This window comes from Agelaius phoeniceus, chromosome Z (assembly GCF_051311805.1).
Source record: "Agelaius phoeniceus isolate bAgePho1 chromosome Z, bAgePho1.hap1, whole genome shotgun sequence".
Lineage (NCBI taxonomy): Eukaryota > Metazoa > Chordata > Aves > Passeriformes > Icteridae > Agelaius > Agelaius phoeniceus.
In genome coordinates, this window is record NC_135303.1 from 4,664,129 (window position 1) to 4,681,453 (window position 17,325).

At 45.6% G+C, this 17,325-nt stretch overlaps 1 protein-coding gene across 6 annotated transcripts in view; it reads right to left on the reverse strand.

The window, feature by feature from the left end:
* ZNF462 (zinc finger protein 462) overlaps positions 1 to 17,325 on the reverse strand; it is a 90,685-nt gene that overhangs the window by 33,608 nt on the left and 39,752 nt on the right. For 3 of the 6 annotated variants that reach the window (XM_077172366.1, XM_077172367.1, XM_077172368.1), the window contains exons 3-7: positions 11,450 to 16,977; positions 10,404 to 10,568; positions 8,513 to 8,787; positions 5,305 to 5,423; positions 997 to 1,188 (exon numbers count right to left, since the gene is read on the reverse strand). In XM_077172366.1, the coding sequence (XP_077028481.1) occupies positions 997 to 1,188; positions 5,305 to 5,423; positions 8,513 to 8,787; positions 10,404 to 10,568; positions 11,450 to 16,977 (6,279 nt within the window). The remainder of the gene's footprint in view (positions 1 to 996; positions 1,189 to 5,304; positions 5,424 to 8,512; positions 8,788 to 10,403; positions 10,569 to 11,449; positions 16,978 to 17,325) is intronic. The other 3 variants (XM_077172370.1, XM_054653406.2, XM_077172369.1) reach the window with 3 other exon arrangements.

Consider the following 17,325-nt stretch of genomic DNA (forward strand, 5'->3'; position numbering starts at 1 on the left):
ATGTGAATGAAACTCATCCAGGAATTAAGGTTTGTTTTTTCCAAAGAAGAGCTCTCCTCTTAGCTGGTAGGAAGTGACACCAGAAGATGCCTCATAAGCTACTACTCAAAAAGCCTTGAAGCTTGCTGTGATACCCCACACCACCTCTTCTATTTTCTCTGTTTAAACATTGGCCCTCCCTCTGCTGCTTTCCAAGCATCTTCTACACATCCCTCCAGCACAGGGGGATCAACAGCTTTCAAAAGGAAAAGGAAACACTGCTCAGGTTCTCCTTCCTGCAGCTGCGTATCTGAAGGCACTTTTGGTACCCTCTGTACAGCAGACAACAGCAGCAATTACTCTTCCTACTATTACAGGTTCACATTTTAAGCTTAATCATGTGGTTCCATCAAAGTGCTCTGCTCATGAGATCAGGCATTAGGAAAAAATTGTTCCCTGTGGGCATGGTGAGGCCCTGGCAGAGGTTTCCCAGAGAAGCTGTGGCTGCCCCATCCCTGGAAGAGTCCAAGGCGAGGTTGGATGGGGCTTGGAGCAACCTGGGATAGTGGAAGGTGTCCCTGGCCATGGCAGAGGGGTGAAAGGAGATGATCATCAAGGTGCCCCTTCCAACCCAAACCACTCTATGATTCTATGACTATAAAAGAAAATCAGGAGCATGGATGGAATTTGAAGACCCCTTATAATAATGGAAATTATGAGTCTGAAATATTTTCTACAATGTAGATCTCTGCTAGCAAAGCCAGCAGCGACATGTTCCAAAGTCATCTGGTGCAGTGAGGGGACAAATAATTGTAGTATGAGCTGGTGAGGACCTAAAGCAGATCACCTCCTACAACACCACGTTTAACTCTCGGGTTCTGATGCAACTTCTGGTTTCCTCTTAATGACCAAACGAAGATGCTTTTGGTGCAAAGCTGCCTGCTGCCATTTGGTTTGCAATACAAATATTAAGCGGCACCTTAGACAATTAAATTCTTGCTCTGAGGCACCTCTTACCATTAGAGTCCTCCACTTCTTCAGCAGGAGTGTGGTTCTTGGAGGTGTGGTGGGCGTGTGAGGCTGCAAGGTTGACAATGCGGGGTCTTGGTAGTGTCAGTGCTTTCCCATGCACTTTCAAGGAGTGCTCTTTCAGCTGGCTGATTGTCATGGTGGAAAATGAGCAGGAGGAACATTTGTAGGCATGTTCACCTGGGTGAGCGAAATACAGGCAAGTCATCAGCTCACAAAAGAAACAAAATGGGGCCCTCACACTTCTCTTACTGAACTTGGCAGTAAAATTCCCATGGACTCTTCAGAGAAAAAGACTGATCCCAAAGGAAACAAGCTATGCATGCCTCCTTGTTGGAGCAGTCTGGAGTCTGTGGGTGTAGACACCTGCCTTGGACCAAAGTATCACTTTCTGTAACTGCAGATCCTTGTACAGCGGCTGATGTCAAGAAAAAACAGAGACCAGACTTTCAGCATGCCTGTGTTGCATGGTATGGGAAGAAAACAGACTCTGGGATGAAAATGGAGCAACTTAACCACAGCACTTCCAAATTTGTCTGGGAGCACAGCAACTAGAGATGGTGAAGTCGTTTGTTTCTGCATGCAGCACATCCAGCGTCATTATTAATGAAGCAAGAAGGACACTACAAAACTCTAGCAAAAGGCCCTCCACAAACAAAAAAGAAAGAAAGGAAAAAAAAAAACATTTGGGAAAGGTTAGAGTTTTCCTTTAGAAAAACCTGCCATAAGGCAGCATCAATCTTCAAAGAAGTGGCAACCAAGTCAAGGCTGGTGAACACAGCAATGCCAAGTACAAAAGGGTGTATCTACCAGGCTGTGTGGAAGTGTGTTATGAGAAACCACTAAAAGAAGTGAAAGAACAGAAGCAATGCACAGTAGTGGATTTAATTTTGAATACATTCCAAGCCATAGAGACAGCAAACAAGGGGAAACAAATCCTGAATCAAGATTTGTTTTGCACGGAGGCATGGAGGCAACTGGAACACAAAGTGAAACTGTCCCAACACAAATAATGTGATATTATATACAGGTGCCAAATTATTGTTTTGGAAGTGCCACTTCCAGGTACAAGATTAACACTGGCCACATATGAGTTGTACAAAAGGTGCCAAAACTAATACAGAAGCAAAATATTCATGAACAGCAACAGAAGAACGAGAGTTTTGGTAATGGATGAAGCAGAAAATGTTTTCCACCTCTCAACAAATCCAGCAAAGAAGGTTCTCAAAGCAGCACTGTTTCCCACACCAGAAATAAGTGAACCAAAAGAGAATATAAAAACACAGCAGCCATTCAGAGTAAGCACACCTGAAATGATTAGCAACCATCCTCCACAAAACTCCCACCCCTGTCCTCCAGAAAAACCATGCTAATCATCAGGACAAAATACAAACTCTTAGAACTCCCTTTTTTGGTGCATCTGAAAAATAAGAGATCACTCAAAGAGTCTGAAGTGGTGAAACAAAAAACTCCCCTTTGTGTTTTTTTCAAGTGACATTCCTCACCTGTGCATTGTACGAGTTACATATTTCCTTTTTGCAAACAGAAATACAACATTTCTTGAGTGGCACGCACAACGAGTTGCTCAATGAAACACAATAATTTAAGGACAAAAGATATTGCAAGGTTACAAGATACCACCAGTGGGATACAGCTATGGACCTTCATGGTTCTGTCAGTGCAAAGAGATTCCTGGATGACAACGTGCACCAAGCATGAACTTAAAAGCACCACAAGACATTAAAGCAAATAAAAGATGATTACATACCAAGCAGCCTGGACACACTAATAAATATGCCCACAATTTGTTTCCAGTGGACATCAAAGCATGAAAGGATGTGCCTGATTGCAGAGGAAAAGCTACAGTTTGGCCCAACAGAAGTCTTCTGCACTTTTTTTGACTGCTAGTTTTGTGCCTCACCAAGTGATAATATTAATACACATGCAAATAAATAAATGCAAGCATTTATGTAGTGGCTCTCAACACTTGATATGTACTCAAAGCACTGTGTTCCAGAATACATAGAAACTGAAGAGGACCAATGCTCTTATCTTACAATCACCCATTTCTGCATTTCCAGAGTAATTGCTGATTAATAAATCGGTAACAAGGATTCCTCAAAAACACAAGCAAAAAAAAAAAAAAAAAGAAAGAAAAAAAGATAAAGAACAGGTGAAAAAGTTCAGATGAAAACAACAGAGAGCCCGTTTAGAGTAACTGTAAACTGTTTTGCTCCATGCCAAAGGAGATGGCACACACACTGGATGAAAAACAAATGCCAGAAACACTGGTACCAGCTGTCACACAAGAACGGATTTTGTAGTTCACTGAATTTTGATCCGTACCCAGAAAATGAGGCAGAGAGGCAGACTGAGTAAAACACTTCAGGATTCAGGATTTTATGGACTTTTAAAGATCTCCAGGAGAGTTCAGGGAAAATTCAGGAGGACTGAAGTTTTAAATTCTGAAGAAATGCATAATGAGATGATTGACAATTGAAAAGAAAAAACAACAAAAGGTAACATAAGAGAGGTTCAGAGAACCACCATGCCATTGAAAAACTGGGGAGTCTGAGGAAGCCAGACATGCTTGTTCAGTAATACATATTTCTGAATGACTGAGTCAAAACACACCAAAGCAAAGTTCTGACTGAAAAACATACAAGCAACTTTTCTGTGACATCACCATCCACTTGGCAGAAATGGGACTGAGGCAGAAACATCCATAAGCCTTTGGAAACTCTATTACCCAAGTCACTGTGCAAGCACTATCTAGGCAACCATGAAATTGTGTTTCTTGTAGAATGCAAAATATGGCCCTTCATGGGGTGTCTGTCCACTAAACAAAGCTCAGAAGCATGAATTCCTAATAAATAAATCAATGAATTACATGAAGTGTGAAGTAAATATTAGTTGCATGGTAACTTTGGGTCTGAAAATCTGGCAGGTTCAAGCAAGAAGCCCAGCTGTCTAACAGCATAAAGAAAACATTACTTAATGGTTGGTGAAAATAAAGAACCATGGCTCCTCCACACAGGACGTGGGATTCTGTGAACTGGAACTGCTGCATACAGTTGGATTTCCTAGAAGGGACAGAATGCCACGCTCCTCCCAAAAGAAAGGTGGCAAAGGTGAAGCTAATCTATTTTATCCATCCAAGTACAGAAACTGGCACAAGCTCTGTGAAATCCAAAAAAAACCCAAAAAAGACAGGAAACAAAGTACACAAGACCATCAATTCCTCCTGTATTTCTGTGTAGATGAAAAATGCCTTTGGATCAATGGCAACAACGATTTTTTTTTGTATCAGCAGACAGCTACAAATTTCTTATGCCTTTTCTCCCCATTTTTCCACCTTCCTCCTCCACTCCAGAGTATATGACTTTGTGTAACCAAATAATAAAAGAAGGAACATACTTGTGGGTCCTTTTAATCAGAAACTCCTGTTCAAAGAGTTTCTACTCACAACTTTTAAACAGCTGGGCTAGTTCTCAGATTTTCAGACTGGTCACTATCCTATTATCTGCACCAGAGTGCATGTTTGGATTGCAAACCAAAAGATAACCCTTCAATGAAGGATGTGTGATGGTGCCAAGAGTCTATGGCCAAGGAATAAAGACGAGGAAATCCTGAGTCTCACTTTTTAATAATCAAAGGTGCAACAACTTCAGGTGACCTACTCTGTGTGACACATCACCTTCCCAATTCCTGTTCCTCAGAAGCATGTCTTGCTTGCTTGCTGGTATGGATTCCATACTGAAATTTGCAAGACAAATTTCCATGTTGGGTAATGCAATTTTGACATTCTGAGCCTGTTGCACACAGACCTGACTCCCAGTGCTTGCAGGGGTAGGTTTTAACAGGAAAGCCAGCATAAGACTCTACCAAAAACCAAGGTGCTGCTCACAGTCTTTTTCCCAGAGTCACCTAAAGCACAAACAAAAATGCAAAGAGCAGAGCAACGCTCACTGCCAGTTTCGTTATGGCATCTACGGTACAAGCGATGAAATCCACTTGGAGAAAAGCAGAAATAAGGGAAAAAATATCATTCGTGTAAGAGAAAAGAGAAGAAAAAAACTTCTTGAAGTGCCCATCAGTTTAAATCCTTGCCCTTCCCACTACCCAAACTCCCACTTAGCCCAACAGATTCCGTCGGCTGTCCAGCCACAAGTGCGGCCCTCGGAAAAACCTTACCCAGCTCTGGTGACAAAACACGCGGTTCACCCCAGCATCTGTGACCAGCCACAAGAACACAGTGGGCCATTTCAGCTGCAAGACTGAGAGGGCAGAACTTACCAGCATGAGCCTTGAGGATATGGGTTTTCAGGCGGCTGTTGTAGGAGGACTTGAAGGGGCAGAGCTTGCAGCGGAATGGCTTGTGGTGCCCGTGGTGGGTCTGCATGTGGCGGTCCAGGCTTGAGGGGAGACAGAAAAGGGAGACAGAAAAGGGTCAATTTTGTTCCAGCTGTGCCTTCAGAGGCAGAGCAAAGCACTTTACAGCAGCAGCAGAGCAAGTAAAGGTCCTTTCTCACACTCTCTCTTCAACAAATTCAACAGGTCTGCTCGCACAATGAAGTCACATCGAGTGTCAAAGAAAGGAGCAGAGCTGGCACCAATTCTGTATATGCAGAGAGCAAGCCACCTAAATAAACTTATAGGGCAAGATTAGTATAAATTAAGTTATGCATGATCCAGACTGAGAGGACCAGCTGAAGAAACATGAAACAGGCAAGAAATTATTTTTTTATAAAATTGTCGTTACACAATTTTTCTCCTGCCAAACATTTTTTGTGAAAATATGTATGTCCCCTCTTTTCCTGGTGATCAAGAGTAAAAAAAAAAAAAAAAAAATTTTTTTTTGTTGACCAGCTTTACTGAGGAAGCCTTCTTTTGGTTACAGCAGGAAAAGCAGATTAGAGATCCTGCTCTGGGGAGGGTGCCAGCAGGCTACAGTTGATGAGTTCCAGGATTAAAAGGCAGCAGAGTTTCAGAAGCAGCAGTGTAGGAGATTCTACATGAAGCTCAGCAGGAGAAGAAGGAGTGGCAAAAGACCAGCCTCTACTTTCTTCAGGGAAAATGGAAGTACCAACAGCCTGAATACTCTGAAGTGATCAAAACCTGCTCTCAACACAATTTGTCCTAGCAGCTCACTAAAGTTTGGAGGAGAAAAAAGGATGCTTCCCACATTTTCTAACAGAAGATCAAATTCATTCTAACTGAGTGAATCCTGCAGAGCTCTGCAGTTCCTGTGCTGTGGCTGACAGACATGAATTCACTGTCTCTGGGTGGCAGGCAGGTAGTCTGAGCCCAAGCTGTAAATATTTCCAGTACAGCCCTCCACTTTGGACACATTCATGCTTTGTGATCTGGTCTTAGCTTGAGTCATCTCATGCACAGCGATGGAACAACAACGGGGCAGAGACACTGCAGGAGTTGCAATTTGCCAAAACTGCCCTCCACCCCCACCTCAGTTCTAGAAGTATTTCAGGCGTAGCTCTTTTCATTCGTCCCAAATTGTCCTGCTCTTTTACAGAGTATCAACATGTAGCTCAAATAGCAGTTGTTCCAGCCCTGTCACACTACACAAGATTTCACGTGATCTTCAGTCCCACACTGACAAGAGCTTGAGCCAGAAAATCCCTGTTTACGAGAGCTAACACTGAAGCCTGTGTATTCAAACATCTGATAACAGCAAAAAAATAGAAAATGAACTTGTATCTCCTCTTAGGGTCACTTCATACAAATACAACTTAGCAGAAATCCAGGATGGAGTTTGGGACAAGACAAAACGCACAGCTTTTCCAGAGAAATGGGGGAAAACATCTCCTAAATGAGTAAGGCTTTGAAGACTCGCAGTGAATACTTCATAAAACAAAACTTGTTTTAAACAGCCTCCAGGGCATGAGATTACTTAACAATTAAAGCAGACTGCCAAAGAGGTATGTAATACATATTAAGCTATTATAAATATACATACCTTAAGGTACTCAACATGGCAGTAATTAAAACTGTATTCACAACCACACAGTTTGCCAGCTGCACTCTTGCAGAAGGAGGTTTTATAGTTTTGGTCAGATTTGGGAGAATAGTGGGCTGTTTAAACATTTGGCTTGGGTTCCTTCACCGACCTAATCTCCCAGGGGAATAATTGCATCAGAAACAAAAATAAAAAGAAGCAAACAACTTCAACAACAGAAACCACACCTATCATCAAGTTAGGTGGTGAGTTCTTCCCTGCCATCCACCACTTTTTGATTCAACCATGCTGCAACTTCTGGGACATGACTTATCCTCAGTAGGAAACAGAGGCACCAAACTCCACAGAAGTCTTTTTGTTGAAGCAAGTTTACCAGGCAAACAGCAAGCCCTGCAGGGGCTCCCCTCATTTGCCAGCCTTTCCAAAGCAGGGTGGGATACACCCAGCAGTGCACATCCTTCCCCCAAGTCCCTCTCCTACCCTTGGCTGCTCAACTCCGGGGACCTTTCCAACTGCGACATCAATTTGCAATGCTGTGACACCAGCTGAAACTTTGCTTTTTAACACAAGGAGCCAAAAAATGTCTTCTCTTCCAGCTGCATTTGACTGCAAAACGGCGACATCATCACCAAATTTAAGAGTGCCTGCATCAAATGAGCACCTGGATCTGTCTCCTTTTGTTAAAACAGTGAACGAGCAGCTCTCTCCCCAGAAATTAAGAGGAAACACAGACCTGTGAATCAGGTCCAGGGCGCCACTGGAAAATATACCATAAACCCCATTTTTTGGGGGGACATATACATTTTTATTATTAAAATAATTTTTAAAACTATCAGACTTTAAGCTAAGTCAAATCTCAGGGAAACAAATGATAAGAAATGTGACTGTTATTATGACCATATATCAGATGAGGAAGCAGGATGAGGGAGTCACTCATTCAACATACTGTTATGGATTTGAAATATTTGACTGAAATTGCATAATTTGCCATAATTAAGAAAAAAAGTCTGATTTAAGGTAAATTTATGACACTGTTTTAACATCAGAAATGAAAAATCAGCCCACAAAAAAAGTAGTCATTACAAACAAGGTAACTATATGCAGCAGAAGTTTCTTAAATATGCAAGATTAACTCTTCTCTTTTTGGCTTGTTAACTCTCTTTGTTAATTTGACAAAGGTGCATAAGTGGTGGGGCTGCACTGTTTGCATACTGAAATAATCCTTATTCTTTGGCTTGCATGCAAAGAAGGCTGACACGAATTCAGGAACACATAGAGGTGCAATCTTTCACAAACAGCCAATCATAACGGCCAAAGACTTTTTTGCAGAGTGGAAAACAATGTAAGCACCACGAGAAAAGTGTGGCTCAGCATCAATTCAGGCGAGCTCTCCTTCAGTGTCAGCCCACCAACCAGCACCGCTAGCTGGCAACTCTTTAGGAAACCCAAAATAATTTAAATTTTTTTTTTAAAAAAGCAAAAAAAAAAAAAAAAAAAAAAAAAAAAAAAGCAAAAGCCACAACTTACTTGTGCCTGAAAGCAGAGACAAAGGAGCAATACTGGCAGCTGTACTTGTCTTCCCGGGCAAACATGGCCAGAGCCAAGTGACTCCTCTCGTGGGACCGCAGACCCTGCATAGACATCAAAACCCGGTCACACTGGCTGCAGTGGTAGCCCCCAGGCCTGGCTTCATCTTCCAGGGATGCTCCATATTCAGCTTCTGTAAATTCCACAATGCCAGGGTCTTTGGCTCCCTCAAAACCCTCCATCAAAGTTGTGTTTGAAGGATCTTCAGCTTCCTGCTAAAAAAGACATATCCCCCCAAAGCCATCAATTCTCTCTCTCCCTTCTGCCCCTCAGTCTTTCCCCTGTGTTCACCAGAATGTCCAGGCTTCCCACTGCTTTATTCCTCTAAACATATCCCTACACAAGCTCCACATCAATGTCTTTCTGAAAAAAAAAAATTACCTATTCTTGGGAGAGAAAAACATAATTACATCTATTATGTACATGCATGCATATGTAAAAAAAAAAAAAAGTCTCACTCCTTGAGCAAGTTTGTGTCAGATCATGCAAAAAGCCAAGAAACCTATCTTTCCATGGTCTTGGTGTGAATCTTCTAAATTTGATCACATAATAATTAGTAAATTACAGAGAAGTTAATTTTAGTTTATTTTGCTCTAGCTGACTGTAGCTACCCTGAAGACTAATACAGCTGTCTACTCTTCAGCAGACTTTGTTCATCAGCATCAAACTCTCAAGAAACAAACTGGTAGACTAAGACCCTAGAATTTTAGAATCCTCTAAAAATATAGAGCAAACAGAAAAAGTCCTTTTTTTAACTTTCTTTCATAACCTTCCTTTCCCATTTCTAACTAGAGCATGCATTTGTGCAGCTGCTTAAATATCCTGTAAGAGGCATTTCCAGCACATTCTTTAGGCCATGGCTTTCAGCTTTTGTTCCCTGATGCAAGATTTTATTTACTCAAAAGAAAGCACTGACCCTACACAAGCATCACTTGAGAATTGAGAAGAGGGAAAGGACTCTTAGGAGAGAAGCATCTGAATCTGTCAGGAGTACCAGGTGAGAAGGCAAGGAAATGTCAGTGGTAGGGCAATGAAAGCTCTCTTAGGTGGGGAGAGTTAGGCTGTGGAGGACAGGGCTTCATCACAAAAAGCAGATTATGTCACGACAAAAGGCCTGTCACTCATGCAGCAGGAGCCTCTGACAAGAGCTAATTCCCACAGCCTTGCTTCACTTTCACTTCCCCTGCCAATAAACATCCTGGAAATCGGACTTTGGAACACCACTTGTCCTTGGAGATGTCATAGGAGGCACCCCCTTTCCACAGGGAGAAAGGAAGAACGTTTGCACCTCATCACCTGGAGGGGATCACTGGCTCAGGTGGCCACTGAATGCTTTGTCTGGAGCCAGTGTGCAAATTCCATGTGGAAAGGTGCACCACAAGCAGCTTCACACATTCGTATGTGCACACTTCCTCTTCCTAAAATAAAAATCATATACATACAGGAAAAAAAAAAGGAAACAAACTACTCTTTTTTGAGCTTAACTAAGTAGAAATGTAGCCCATAAAGCAGCTGAGATAAAGTTTCCCGCTCATAAACCATCTTTTGGTCATCAACGACACCAACTCCTTTGTGGCTGGGAAGAAATGAGGATTAAAGAGTCTTCGTGCCCCTGGATTGAGAGTGAAAATAAGTTAAAAAACATCTTGAAACGAACCAAATGCACTTCAGAAACTCAGTGTTAGATTAAAACATCATGCTGAACCGGAATGCCCAGTTCAAAACCCATCCAGAGCTTCACGAGAGCCCTCCACAGGTTATCAACGAGGCCTTTATTTTAAACAATGCAAGTAGTTTCAGTCCCTTTCGGTCAGCTTTCAGGAATTCTTACCTTTACAGTGGCCGACACGGAAGAGACGTTCCCGTACTGGACATGCTTGCGGAGGTGATTACAGATGGCTCTGAGTGTTGGATGCACTTCCACGCAAAACTTGCACTTGTAGCCAACCACCTTCCTCTCCTTGAGTTTTGAAACATCCTCCAAGTGTCCAAAAGCCTGTTTGAGCACACAAGCACAAACCACTGAAGGCGGGTTTTGCCACCTCGTTTTTTAGGAGCACAGACCAGACTTTAGACCTGATGTTACACTTGATGTCCAGTCTTGCAGAACTGCAAGGTCAATTTCTGCTGAGATCGTTAATTCCTAAAAAGTACATGGAGAAGACATCTGTGCAGAAGAAACATTCATTTTATGGCTAACAGTGGTCCTCTAGAAGACCATTGTGGTTTGGCCTGAAACTGTGCCGCCTCCTCCTCCTCCTCCTCCACGACCCCAGAACTTCCCCAACTTCTGTGCAAAGCTTTTCCTGCGCAAGTGCATTTTTTCAAACTGAAGCAGAAGGAAGGGGGTAAGTGGGCAAGAAATGGAAAAACAATTTGGTCCTCTCCTTATGAGGCACCTGCCCAAAGCTCCTATCACCAGACAGATCCGTGTCATGCTAACCCGGAGTGCTCAATGAGACAAAGGACTGAGAGAGAGAAGGTTGAGAAGAAAACTGATGTGTTATTCAGAGGGACATGGAAGAAGGGGATGGGACATTTTGTAGAGAATCTGAAAGTACATGGCAGCCTTGCCACAAAAGAACAAGCAAGTGTCAGACACAGATGGCCCTCCAGAAGCGTGGGAGGGAGGAAAGAAGATAAAGAAAATACTGAAGGAAGCGGTAGGAAGGAACAAGGTTTCCTACAGAACCTAGGGAGGATGGATGAGGAAATTAAAGCAGGATGTGTAATTGACTTATGGAGCTCACTGGCACTCTGAGTCATTCATTAGCCTGTGGTCATTTGGCTGTCAAAGAGAACATGCAAGTGGGCATTGGTGGGCTCCCTGGTGGGGAGCAGGGGGCAGAGAAAGAGACCAGACACACAAATCCTTACCCTCTCTTGTTTGAAATCTGCAAAAGCACCATCTGCATATTTCTGCTTGCTCAAAAGCTGCTTCCTCCTCTCCTGACGTTTGGCACGCTTCTGGAATTCCTCATTGTGACCATTCAAGTGTGCAGTCAGCTCTGCCGTGCTATGCAATTTTGTATCACAGTGCTTGCACTGGTAGACAGGGCTCTGAGAGCGGGTGCCGCTTCCAAGTATGGAAAAGTCCCTCTTCAAATCCTTGCTGTGGTGGTCAGTGTAATGCATGCACAGCAGCTCTGCCGTGCTGAAGGACAGCTTGAAACATTTAATGCACCTGAAGGGAAGCCACTCCATTTCCTGAGCCTCAGCCTCCACCTCAGGCTTTTCAAAGTCGTTCCTCTCCTCGGCTGGGGCTGGTTTTTCATGCTCATCAGCGTAAACGGCAGTGAAATATCCCCCCAGCTTGCTGGCGTGCTGCTTCTTGGGGAAAACACCGGGGTGACGCTTCATGTAGTGAGACACGATGCCCTTCTTGCTGAAGGACTGGAAGGAACAGAGCGAGCACTTCTTCTTCTCCACAGCCCTCCTCAGCTCCTCGCTGAGCTGAGGAGTGTCGTCCTTGGGAGGAGATGGAATGATCACTTTATTGGGTTTGTCGCTTACTGTCCTGGAGGCTGCCAGGCAGTGAGTGTAGTAAGCATCAATGTCATGTCTTTTCTGGTAGTGTGCCGCGAGCCCTTTGCGGATGGGGTTGGTGTAGGAGCACAGGGCACACTTGAAGAGGTTGTTCTTGCCCTCCGGCTGCGCCCGGACGTTGTTGTGTTTGATGCGGTAGTGTCTTGCTATCCCCTTCCGGGTGGAGCAGAAATATTTACAGAGCTGACACCGGAAAACTGTGTGAGACACTAGGTGAGAACTGGAGAAATGAGGCGCCGGCATGGAGACCTCCCCAACGTCCTCAGCAGCAATTTCTGGGGAGGCCTTGATTTCGGTCACCATGTCTGGCTCCACTGAGGCAGACACCTTTGGCGGTGACTGGGCAAAAACGTCAAACTCGGGCTGGTTGTGGTACTTCTCATAGTGGATTTTCAGCTTCTCGAGGGTTCCGTGGGTGTAGGGGCAGAGTTTGCAGCGGTAAGCACCGTAGCCTTGCTTGAAAATCCTGCTTGTCTCTTCCACGTCGTTCTGAGCTATGTCAGTCGACTGCTCCACGTCGTGCACAAAGTCCTCAGCAGTGACTTTTACTGATGGGTGACGCTTCTGGTAGTGTGTGAGGACGCCATGAATGCGTGTGTTAATGTAGGGGCAGTGTCTGCACTTGTACACAGCCCCTGGGTTAATGTCTATATCCTGAGCAAAGTCTGCTGCCTTCACTTTCATGCCAGGATGCTTTTTGCCGTAATGTGTCAGGAGGCCGTGCAGGTTGTTGTACTCAGACTGGCACACTGTACACTGGTATGGAGTGGAGGAGATGGCAGGATTTGCAGAAGCCAGCTGGACAGTTTTCTCATGGGAAAGGCTGGGATCCTCTGCACACTCTGCATCCTGATCCATCTGTGGTGCTGCTATCTGGTCTTCAGATTCCATCCTGACCCCACCTTCATCAGGCTGTGGCATCGTTTTCTCAGCAGTATCTTTCTCCTTAATGATATCTAACAACACAGATTCATCTCCATTCATGGCCCAAGGGTGAAATGCTTGGTAGTGATTCGTAATATCCCAAATAGAAGATGCTTCAAAAATGCAGTCTCTGCATTTGTAGGTCTTCATCTCTGTTGGCATCACTAGGGCGGGAGGGGAAGGATCGGGACCCGCCCAGAGTTTGGTGGCCATGTAGGTATAATCAACATAATGCTCAGGATGCCTCCTTTGGTAATGCACAAGCAAGCCACTCGGCTCTGTGTGTGAATAAATGCACCATTCACAGTGATAACCAGCTTCTATCAAGCCATCCAGAAACGCCCACCTCAGTATGGATGTCACCGTGGCCTTCAGATTTGGGTGGTCCTTCTTGATATGCTTCCTCAATGCATAGAAGTAAGGGGAGGTGTAGCTGCACTGCCTGCACTTGAGGGCTCTCAGCTTGGACTTGTCCCGCTCAGCGCCGGAGGCGTGGGCGGGCAGGCTGCCAGCCGATTTCTTCTGCCCACGGTCACAGAGGCTCCTGATGGTGGCCGTGTGCTGCCTGATCACGTCCGCGTTGGCTTTGAAGTCGCGGTGCTTCTTCTGGTAGTGGATGAGCACGCCCTTCACTGTCCTGTTCCCGTAGTCGCAGTGCTGGCAGAAGAACATCTCGTTCTCCGGAGGGTTCACGGAGCCCTCGCGGCCCAGCTGCTGCATGGACACCGGCGGCCTCTGGATGCCGGGGGGCAGCTCCCCTGCCCTCATCATGGCTGCGGTCGGCGGGGCCTGCCTGATGTACTTGGCCGTGACCTTGATCTCCGGGTGCCTCTTCTGGTAGTGGACGAGCACCCCCACGACAGAGCGGTTGCTGTAGGAGCAGTGCTTGCAGTAGTAGAGCTCCGTAGAGAGGTCTGGGGGTGGTGGAGGGGGTGGTGGAGGCTGAGAACCCAAGCTGGAGAGTTTCGGGGAGATGGGAGCCCCCAGCTCAAAGGACATTTGGGCGAGGGCAGAGCCCCTGTCGACAGAGACTACACGCATGGTCTTCTGGATCCTGAAATATGAGGCCTTTTCTTCGGGGTGTTTTTTCTGGTAGTGCACCAGAACTGAATGCATGTTAGGGCTTGCAAATGAGCACACGTCACAGTCATAAACAACCACAGTGTTGACTGAAGGTTCCTTCTGATTTTCACATTCAGGACTGAAACTCTTGGTGGCACTTTTGTTAAAACCAGCTGGCACACCAGTCCCGCGAGCCACGGGGGTGGAGGTTGCCATAGTTTTTGGAGCAGAATTCAAGATCTCTCTCAGCGTCTGAGACTCTGTGTTCAGCCCTTCTTGCTGCTCGACAACATAGCTCGAAAATATCATTGCATTGTTAATTTTCACTGTGGGATGCATTCTTTGGTAATGTGGCATCAGGCTTCTAACATTTGGGCTTGTGTAAGAGCAGAAGCGGCAGCGGTAAATCAGATCAGAATGATCAAAGTTCAGTACATTCATAGCTTCAGGATGATGCTCCCCATAATGCTGCTGCAGGTCTTCAAAATTCGTGTAGTCAATGTAGCACTCGAGACACCGGTACACTGCGCTGTGATCATTGGGATCCAGGATGTACCTAAAGCTGAATTTGATGTAGGGATGCATGCGCTGGTAGTGGGTGCTAACACTCCTGGCAGATTTGTTGCTGAAATCACAGTGTTTGCAATAGTAAAGCCTGCCAGAGTCGCTGAACTCCGAATTCTCGTTGTTCTGGTCGGTACCGTACATGTTGGACTGGCTGCCCAGAACAGAGGCATTAGGGCTCTGATGCTCCTTCATGCTGACAGCAGAGTAGTAGTCCTCCTCATCCTCAGACAAAGTGAGCTCAATCTCCGCCCCGTTGGTGGAATTGTAGTCGTGCTGCATGCTCCTGAAGCTCGCCTCCTTCTGGGAATCATTAGCCTCCCTGCCCCACATTTGCTGGGGTGCGTAAGAACTGGAAACCTCTATCATTGGTTCTGTTTGCTCTTCCTCTCTGTCCAACTCCACCTCTATCTCCACCTCATTGTCCTCCTCCTCTTCCTCATCATCCTCTACGTTAATCACAGCATCCTCCTGCTGTTTGTTTTGGCTGATCTTGCTCTGCAGGTTGCTCGCTATTTCGTCAATCCTAGTTCTCTTTTTCACGGGAGAGAGATCCAAAGGGAAGTCGTTTGAGACCTTCCTGGGGGCTTTTGCAACAAAGTTATTTTTAGACGAGAGCCCAAGGATGGAGGTCTGGCTCTTCTTCACCGTGCTGGCAGAGGGGTGAGCATCTGCCTCGCTCTCCTGCGGTGCGTTTGACGGCGGCCCATCGTATTTTGGCAAGTTGTCACAGAAGGAATGCTTGTGCTGCTGATGAACTCGGAGGCCCTTCAAAGTGGTGGTGGAATAGTTGCACAACGTGCACTTGTATGGATGCTGTGAATGGGGCTGGGGCGACTGCTGCTGCTGCTGCTGCTGCTGCTGCTGCGGTTGTGGCTGCGGCGGCTGCGGCTGCACGGGTTCCATCATCCCGGCTGATTTCCTGCCGTTGATATTCCCGCTTTCGTAGGACACCGTGCTGTCGTTCAGGGACGAGGCAATGCTCTCAGCCTGGGAGTTCATGGTGTCCCAGTCGGATGTTGCTCCCGTGTGGCACTGCTTGTGGGCACCGAGCTTCAGGGAACTCTTGCAGGTGAAGGGGCACTCGTCACACTTGTAGACAGCCGTCTTCCCAGACAGGTGGATGTTCTCAATGTGACGGGAAATACTTCGGCGGTGCATCGTCAGGAAAGGGCAGAAAGGACACTGGAACCTGTTCATGTATCTCCTGAAAGGAATCCCCTTTGTTTCCAATAGTTTGTTGCCATCAGATCCCATCAGCTGCTCTGCAGACATTCCTGAGGTCTGGTGATCCATAGAGTTTAAGCCATTCTCGCTGTCCATTTCATTTAGCTCTTCATCTGAGCTGGAGTCATTTAGCATACTGCTTGTTTCCAGGTCAGCAGAAGAATTCGTCATATCAGCAATTCCATAGCGGGATCTGTCAGACAAATTAACCATGCCCGAGTTGTGAGGTGACTTAGGCTTCATTTGAGGGTAAGACACAGAAGAAAACTTCGAAGATGTAGAAGAGTTGGGCCTGATGAGTGAATTGCCCATAGATCCCCTGAAGTTTGAGACGTTAGCACTCGACATCTCACGTCCTGTAGTGTTCATGGACATGTAATTCGAGTTTGGAGAGGCACTCTGGGCACTCTTACTCTGCACCTCGGGTGCGCTGGTTCCATCCTGCTGCTGCCTCAGGCTCGACAGGATTTTCACCATGCTGCGGTGCTTCTTCATCATGTGGTCACACCAGCGCTCCCTCCGAGGTGTCTGGTAGCTGCACCACTCACAGCAAAAGTTGCCCCTAGACTTGGTCAGGGGCTTGACCATCGACTCCAAAATGCTCCGCTCCACCACCTCTGCCGGCAGCTCCTTGCAGGGTTCCTGCACTGGCACAGAAGCAGACGTTGATTCAGACACAGCAGCAGCAGCAGCAGCAGCAGCAGCAGCAGCAGCAGGAGCTGAACTCTCTTTCAGGTTGTTTTTGTGATACATTTTCTGGTGCTTAATAATCCTCGCACGCCTGGGTGACTTGTAGGTGCAGAACTGGCAACTGAAAACTTTACCAAACCCTTCATGCATCATGATGTTGTAATTTAGGGAACTAGAAGCCGGTGGCCCCACTGAGCTCCCCCCAGCCTGTGCTCCATGAACCTTCCGTGTGTGCTCTATGAGGAGGTTTTTGGAACGGAAGTAACGCACACAGAACTTGCACTGGAAAAACTTGCTGGTTGGTTTAGGGTTTGGAGCCATATGCTGGCCATAGAAAGTCTGGCTCTGGCTATAGTAACTTCCAGTCCCCATCTGACTTGTTGCATTTTGCCCTAAAATGAGAATTAAGGCGTATATGTAAATTTGTAAATAAAATAAAATTTAAAAAGGCTTTTCCTTCACCCACCCTGTATGCTTAAGAATGTAACCACACCCTGAACTGACAACAACCATTACATGATTCCTTCACTTGCTTATGGTAATATCTACAGACCTGGCAATGGTCAGAAAAGTGACCATTATGCATAATTTCTACATATAAATGACTGTGGTGTACAATTTTGGGTGGATAGTTTCCAAAATGACCTTCTTGGGGGGAAAAAATAAAACTAGTTTCAGTTTGAAAACTAACAAAAGTTGTAATTTTGAGGTGGTTCATGGTAGTGAAGAACAACCTTGAA